Source organism: Podarcis raffonei, chromosome 16 (assembly GCF_027172205.1).
Source record: "Podarcis raffonei isolate rPodRaf1 chromosome 16, rPodRaf1.pri, whole genome shotgun sequence".
NCBI classification, from domain to species: domain Eukaryota; kingdom Metazoa; phylum Chordata; class Lepidosauria; order Squamata; family Lacertidae; genus Podarcis; species Podarcis raffonei.
In genome coordinates this window covers 5,050,154-5,057,931 of record NC_070617.1, presented here as the reverse complement: position 1 = coordinate 5,057,931, position 7,778 = coordinate 5,050,154, and the positions used below count along the sequence as shown (strand labels likewise).

Genomic DNA, 7,778 nt, shown 5'->3' with positions numbered 1-7,778 from the left:
CCCACTTTAAAGGGTAGGACCCAAGTTACATAAAGGAGATTCCAACTAAACATCAGGGAGAACTTTCTGGGTAAGAGCTGTTTGACAGTGGAACAGTATCCCTCAGGAGGTTGTGGACTCCTTGGATGATTTTAAGCAGAGATTGGATGGCCATCTGTCATGGATGATCTAGTTGAGATTTCTGCATTGCAGAGATTTGGACTAGATGACCCCTGGGGTATCTTCCAACTCTACAAATCTACAATTTTATTATTCCTTCTCCTATGACTACTGTCATGGTGCATCTTTCTTACAAGGAGCATTTTCCAGAGTAATGTCATTTATTAGGAATTATTTTAGTATTTTTTCAGTCGTTTATCCAAAAACTTTTTCTAATACGAGCTATAAACCAACATTATGATTTAAAGACTAATTAAGCCAAAATAAAATTACTAAACGTATTATCAGGATTTTTATGTAACAAAATAGCAACGTTTTTAAATTCAGCAATATTAGCGCTCTCTACTTTTGCGAGCCAGAAACTGTGGTTGAATAAACAATGTTATTTAGTGACTGTAGTAGTATTTGCTGCTCCAACAGCTTAATGAATAACTTTAATTCATCTAAGAGTTCATGCATGTAGGTGAGTTTTTCATCTTTTGACATGTTATTGGATGGGTCTGACAGACGGTCTACCATGTTAGATAATTTCTCTTGAGATTTTAAGGTTTTCAGTTTAAGACTTACATTTCTGACCGACTGTGTTTCTCTGGCTTCTCTTTTCTTTGGAAATGCTCCCATTTTTCTCTCTCTTATTTTCTGTTCCTTTGTGTTGATCAAAAATGTATCCTCAAAACTACCTTCTTTTTTATGAAAACTGGAAACGTTTCTCTTCATTCTTCTTGATAATGTACTCTGGGAGCTACTTGGGGTAAAATAAGAAGACAAACTGTAAGAAGAACTATAGCTATCAAAGGGTTTTGAAGAAACCAAGTGCGGCTTCCCTGGGTATGTTGATCTTCTTCTTCTTGTTCTTCTTCCCTTTAGTCCTAAGAGTTGTCCTTCCTTGACATTATAAGTGATGACTTCATTGGCTTTTCTTCTTTTACGTTCATTGGAATGTGTGGAAGTTGCCTGTGATTTAGATTCCTTCTCATCAACATAGGTACTTCTTACACATCTAAGATTTTCTTTCTGCTCTATGGCTTTCTGAATTTCGTCTTCGCTATTCTGTATGTTTCTGATCCTACATTCGTGCCTTTTGAACCTTCTGGGAATCCAGTCCTGTCTGTCTGCAAACCTTGGTTTTGGACTTCTTTCCAAATGCTTTCTAAATCTTCCCCTTCTTTTATTGGAAGGTTTTTTCCCCCTTTTGTTATGTGTCCAACGCTTCTTCCTCTGCAAAATGCCAACCATGACTTGAGTAAAACATCCATAAATGCTTAAGTTTGAAAGATTGTATTAGAAATAGCTCAGACACATACTCTGCACCTCCTAGGCCACTATGCTTGTTAGATCACTGGAAAGATAGAAACTGAGACCCCTGTCTCCTATTTCTCCCTGCGGGAAAATATGGAACAAAGCCTTAGTCAGGCTCTAGGGTCTCTAGTACTCCTTCTCACATAGGGGCAGAGCTTGAAGCTCAACAGGGGAAATGGCATATAAAAGAGCCCAATCAATCCCAGTTCTGTATGTGATCATTTCTCCTCATTTTTGGCCTGCCCACATGTGATTTTATTTAGTTGTCAATCCCTGTATTTTATTAGACTGGAGTAGTTCATACCAGCAGGCCTCCCTTTTGTGTTTCTCCTTGCCTTCTAATTGGTCGATTCTCTTATGCCAATTAACTACTAACAGGGCATGTTCACAGATGGTGGCATACAACTTAAAAATAAAATTCCCCACCCAGTAAGTGTGCAAAAGCAGTTAGGCAATGGTAAATTCTCAATGCACATTTCTGCAGTTTTTTTGTTTTGTTCAAATCTGAGGGATCCAAAGAAGTGTGTGTGTGTTGCAAGGCCATGTTTCTCTATCCAGAAGCACACCACAAATAGTGACGAGCATGGCCAGAAAAGAAACAAAAGAAACGGGTGTGGCAGAAAGTGACTGACCCACTCACCCACCAAAACTGTCTGCCGCCCCTACTGAAGCCCAATTTCCTGCAGTTTATTGTATTATGCCTGAATTGGGTAAACTCGAATTTACAGGAGACAGCGATGAGACTGGTGTTTGAGGGTAACATCATGTGTACTACACAAATTAAATGAGAACACAAAACAGCTATAAACACGTAGTAAGCTCCAATGTGAACAAGCTCTTTATATCATGATTTACCTGCCACATTAACTGCTTCCAAAGCACTGGTTTGCTGGGCTGCAAATCGCTAAGAATTTTTGACACCACTTCATTTGATTCTTGAACAGCCTGGGGGGTATATGATCCAAATGGTGCCTCTACTGAAAGAAATTAATGTGAACAAAAGCCTGTTTCTAAGGACATATTACTCTGAATCCTACTTTAAAAGCAACTGAATGAAAGCAGCAATGGCTTAAAGCAGTGGTTCCTGAACTCTTTTCTCCACGGACTACCTGAAAATTGCTGAGGGTCCTGGTGGACCACTTAATGATTTTTCTGCCTGTTGTAGGAAATGTAATGTGTTTTGCTCAGTGCTATATGATTTTTAATTGTATTTTTATTGCTTTGTAATACAAGAAACAAAATATACAATAAATATACAATTAAAAATCAGTATTAATATTCATTATACAAGCAGAAGACTACCTGAATGAAGCTCACAGACCCGTTTTGGAACCCCTGGCTTAAAAGTGTAATGGAACATTTTGGTAAAAGCAAACTTCTCCCATGATAACGAGATGTTTATCATGCACCTTTTAATATAATAGAAGTCCAACAAAGTTCAATGGGGTTACTACTCTTTTGTAACCTTGTAACCTTTATATTATTTGTGTGGACGCTGCATGCCAATGAATGTTCTAGCCTGGAGTACCATAATCCCTCTTGGAACACAGCTCTTCCTCCGAAACCTTCATTCTCTGTTCCTGCTACCCACATATGCCCAGTTTCTTGCCAAACAAGTCATTTAAGGTACCCCTCTCCTGATATTCCTCCTCTGGTGGTGTTGTACCAGCTTCTTCTAATCTACCTCATCACTATCACCTGCTCCAGAAACACCACATTTCATGTGGACTAGGGACAGTGGAGATTCTCTTCACTTGCAACTTTGCTTTGCTATCACACAAAAAGGTTTTCTGTGCCTGCAGGAATACAACTGCAATACTAAAGCTATACTCTAGAAATATAATCTCTTAGCTAACCCTGCAGTCAATACATTTGGGAAGTATTAGTGAAGACACTGGTTCAGCAATGTTAGGTTCAGCAATGTCTCAATTACCATAGGGACTAGCAAGTTCCTTTTAAAAATTCCCAAGGCTTCTAACAAATACCTTGTTCACGTGTGTTATGTTTTCAGCCACATCCAGCATAAATATATAGCTGGAAGTTTACATACATATATTCAGCATATTACTGTTATTTGGGAAATGCTGACCAATAATTTATAAGCACATCTGTGGTGGTGATAATACCTGATTCCTTTTGGATGATGATAATATCGGGTTGAGTTTCTTGTGCCTTCATGGATTCGCTGGTAAACTTATCCATTTGTTTAACTCTAGCCTTAAACAAGCAAACAAAACACCACAATAAAAGGGACTTGTAAAATACTGTGTTTACATTGCTAAAAACTTTTGACAGTATATGTTTGCTGGCTCATAAATGCTAAATGCTTTCTTAAATTCAGAGATCTGTGTACATTACTGACCAAGGCTGATACAAAATAAAATTCACAACTTTTTTTTATCATAAGCAACTTCATAATTACTTAAAACATCAGGTCACCATGGTGTCTTGGCAAATTTCAACATGGACATATTTACTTACGGTCCAGTTGTAAGGTTGGTGGGGTGATAACATGTAGGACAGAATGAACCAATAGGTACACCAATGCAAGGTCATAATACTTGTTGCTAGGCCAGTATCTCGTAAAAGATGTGATCTCGGGCATCAGAGGCACTGCTCCAAACAATTGGAACAGGAGTGTTACAACCTCTTGTAGCTGTTTAATTTGCTGAAAATGATTTTCAGAGATGTACTCTCCGCTTTCCTAACAGTTCAAAGCAGCTGATAACCATAGAGAAATGCCATCCATAAAGCCAATTAACAAAAAAAGAAATAAAGACATTTTAAGGAGGGTGTTGCCTATTATCTTAACTTTAGTTGATAACCAAAGTGTCAAGATCTTCTCATACAGCTGGCAGAGGTGCACTAGATAATCCTTGATCTTCTGAGGGAGCAGCAATCAAAAAGATAATAATAACAATAATAATAACAACAACATTCCCTGCACATCTGGCTGGGTTTCCCCAACCACTCTGGGCGGCTCCCAACATTATATTTAAAAAAGATAAAACATCAAACATTAATTTATTATTTATACCCCGCCCATCTAGCTGGGTTTTCCCGGTCACTCTGGGCAGCTCCCAGCACATATAAAAATAATAAGTCAAGCATTAAAAACTTCTGTGTCTTCCAAAAGCCAGATAGTTGTTTATCCCCTTGACATCTGATGGGAAGGCATTCCACAGGGTGGGTGCCACCACCGAGAAGGCCCTCTGCTTTGTTCCCTGCAACCTCGCAGGGAGGGAACCGCCAAAAGGCCCTCGGAGCTGGATCTCAGTGTCCGGGCTGAACGATGGGGGTGGAGATGCTCCTTCAGGTATACTGGACCAAGGCCCTTTAGGGCTTTCAAGGTCAGCACCAACACTTTGAATTGTGCTCGGAAACGTACTGGGAGCCAAGGTAAGTCTTCCAGGACCAATGTTATGTGTCAGTGGTGTCCAAACTTTTTTCAAAGAGGGCCAGATTTGATGAAGTGAAGGGCCATGGGGGCCGACCAAAGGGCCAACCAAGGTTGTTGACCTGGATTGAAGTTCTTGAGCTTTTTTTATGATTTTACCCCAAAGTTGTTGAGCTTTATTTTAGGATTAGAGTTGTTGAGCTTCTTTTAGGGTTGGAGTTGCGGAGCTTCTTTTAGGATTGAAGTTGTTGAGGTTTTTTTAGGATTTTACCCCAGGAAATAAACTGCCACCGGGGCCGGATTAAACTGACCGGCGGGCTGGATTAGGCCCCTGAAACGGACTTTGGACATGCCTGTTATATGGTCCTGGCCGCCACTCCCAAACGACTCATCTTGAACACCCAGGATAGTACGTAACTGAAATGGCCTCAAACGAGGATGAACAAAGCCAGCCCACTTAGCTTCCCGTCTTCTTGCCTCGGGTGGCAAAATGGCACATGATGCCATCCCTGAGGATGAGGGAAGTTCAGCAAGCCAGGTAGCGGGGTCCAGGATGCCAAGCTGAATTTGGGCCCCAACCAGCAGCCCTGAAAATAATGCATCATGGAGGCCCAAGAGCCTTTCAGATTTCTAATGACAGACTTTTTGGACAGCCTTGCTTTTTGGGGTGGATTTGTCTCCAAAAGATCTGAAGTTAACTCCTGAAAATTACATCTTGTCTAAGCTTAGCTCCTCTGGCATTCTGGATCCCTTCCAAGTTGAATATGGAGCGCTCCTAATTTTTATTTCTCCAATCTCACCCCCCGCTCACATAAAAAATAAACTGCTTTAACTTGTTGCTTTCTAGGAACAGGAAAGAGGTTTTTACCTGATATCTTACCGAGTTACCTAAGGAAAGGAAAAACGGGGAGAGTTGCACGATTTAACAAGGCAATGGCAAGAAAGATGACTTTACACACTTCTTCATACAGAATCGATTAAAGAATCAAAGCAGAATCATCATCCTTTTAAGAAGGGTTGACATGAAATAGCTGACAGCTGAACAGTTGACATTTTGATTTTATTACAGTTATGCCAACTTTAAACAGTTGCTCTGAGAATGTACCTTTTAGTCTTCAAATCTTTTAATATATCTTGCTATTTTCATTCCGCGCTCTCACAGATTATTTTTTTGCAAATTAGGGGTATGATCCAAAGTTTAGCACAGATTGCAGAGCAATTCGATGTATATAACTCAGAATGTCAATGGAACTTAACTCAGTCACAAACATGTTTAGGGTTCCAAGCTTAATTTAAATATATCAAGAATGTGGTTTTTTTGAAATAATTGTGTTTTGGCTGGTTAGTCAACCCGCACACATAATTTTCTCTTTCACAGTGAGAAACAGCGATTTATTCACAGCTGGGTGACTCATGACTAAATTGCATCACTTGGCAGGTTATTTATTCCCCTTAATGAACTACTTCCACCTCGGTGAAAGATACTTGCCTGCTCAAAACCTTACCTGAAATGGGGTAAAAAGGAGAAATTAACATAAAAAAGACAAAGACGAATGACTCCCTAGTGGCCATAATCCTCAAAACAGCAGGTGAGAAGAATTAGAGAGGAATAGTAGGAACCTTTAAAAGGCAAGGGGAAAAGATGAAAGGTTAACATTTTAATGAGGGATCCAAATTCCTTAGAAATGTGTATTTCCTTATATTGATCTATTTTTTAAAAAAGCAAAAATTGAAACGTGTGTAAGGATTAGTTTTAAGCCCCAATCAAAAAGGGAGTTATTTTCAGTCAGGATGGAAGGATCGCCTATTCAGTGGTCTGGGCTAAAAGCTCATTTTTATGTAGCAGTACTTAGGGGGGGGGGACACGCAGTAGTAATAAATAGGCGGTGCTTTGCTTGTTTAAAGAAGTGTCTAACGCCCCTTCTGCCATCCGTTAACCGCAATTGCTTCAAGAGGCTGGCAGGCGAGGGGACAATTCTGAGGTAAAAAAACACAAAACCCGAGCGCACCTGAGGTAACGACGGTTGGAAATGCGCGGGAAAAGCTAGCTCTCCCTCGCGCGCCACTTCGAAGCCTCCAACGCCTCTTCCCTCCCCCGCCAACAGCCAGCTGCGCCGCTCGAGGCTCGGATTGGACAGGGGGCGGGAGGGAAAGGGAGACTGCGACAAGCGCCAGCCAATCCCCGGCGACGCACGACCCCTGCGGTTGCTCCGAGGGAAACCCCGAGCGAGAAGCGGCGTTTGTTTGTGTTCTGTCGATCGTCGCCGCCGCCGTCTTCTTCCCGCCTTCTCTGAGGGAGTCTTGGCCACGGAGCTTCCGGTTTTCCTCTGCCATTTTGAAATGCCCCATTCCCAGGGCGGAAGTGGAGGCTGCCCGTAGAAATGAGTGGGGGAAATGAAACTCTGCTCGTGTTTTGTATGCAATTCTCTTGCATTGCGAGTTTTTCAATGCAGTATTACAAAAATAAGATTGCAATCCATTATCTTTCCATTCCAGCTTGGTTGTGCTTGGATGGCAGACAGCTTTGCAGTGTAGTTCACTAAATCTGAGAGTGGTTTCGACAGCCCTGCAGTGACTCTTAATGACCCCAAATATTTCCTCTGCAAAAGGAAATATCTTGGGGGAAATTTCTCCCAGTAGTTTTTTTCACTTCAGTCAAAAGAAACACAAGTTGTGTATGAATAGGGGAGCTGACAATGGTTTCAGAAACTAGGGTATTTGCCATTGCAAAATAATGACTCACACTGGCCAAGGTGAAGTGATCTGCAAACCTTTTTAGCTATCTTGACAGGAGGCAAGCTACACTCTCAATTTTTTTATTGTAGACTGCCTTTTTCTGTGATCCTTGCGGATGGTCTTTTCTATAGTCTTCTCAGTACATAACTACACCCTTTAAATCAAATCAAAATCCATTTATTGTGAG

The 7,778-nt window shown here is 40.9% G+C and overlaps 1 protein-coding gene across 12 annotated transcripts; it reads right to left on the bottom strand.

The window, feature by feature from the left end:
• Window positions 1-438: 438 nt before the first annotated feature.
• Window positions 439-7,551, bottom strand: LOC128404090 (uncharacterized). Of its 12 annotated transcripts, none has more exons than XM_053369393.1 (7): window positions 6,865-7,489; window positions 6,361-6,475; window positions 5,724-5,743; window positions 4,271-4,342; window positions 3,585-3,675; window positions 2,314-2,435; window positions 439-1,377 (listed from the first exon to the last, which is right to left on the bottom strand). In XM_053369393.1, exons 2-7 carry the CDS (start codon window positions 6,425-6,427, stop codon window positions 502-504), a joined length of 1,248 nt encoding a protein of 415 aa, XP_053225368.1. In that variant the 5' UTR covers window positions 6,428-6,475; window positions 6,865-7,489; the 3' UTR covers window positions 439-501. The 12 variants fall into 12 exon arrangements, with proteins under 12 accessions (XP_053225368.1, XP_053225370.1, XP_053225371.1 ...); XM_053369395.1 differs by lacking the exon at window positions 6,865-7,489 and adding an exon at window positions 6,753-6,858 and having other exon boundaries at window positions 6,361-6,478; XM_053369396.1 differs by lacking the exon at window positions 4,271-4,342 and having other exon boundaries at window positions 6,865-7,487.
• Window positions 7,552-7,778: the final 227 nt, after the last annotated feature.

Excerpts from the sequence above, each read along its gene's own strand:
- LOC128404090 (XM_053369391.1), bottom strand. The coding sequence starts at position 7,204 with ATGGGGCATTTCAAAATGGCAGAGGAAAACCGGAAGCTCCGTGGCCAA. Across the intron at positions 5,744-6,864 it reads TCCAACCGTCGTTACCTCAG|GTAACTCGGTAAGATATCAG; the intron begins GTGCGCTCGGGT and ends TCCTTTCCTTAG. Across the intron at positions 1,378-2,313 it reads GGAAGCAGTTAATGTGGCAG|AGGAAGAAGCGTTGGACACA; the intron begins GTAAATCATGAT and ends GGCATTTTGCAG.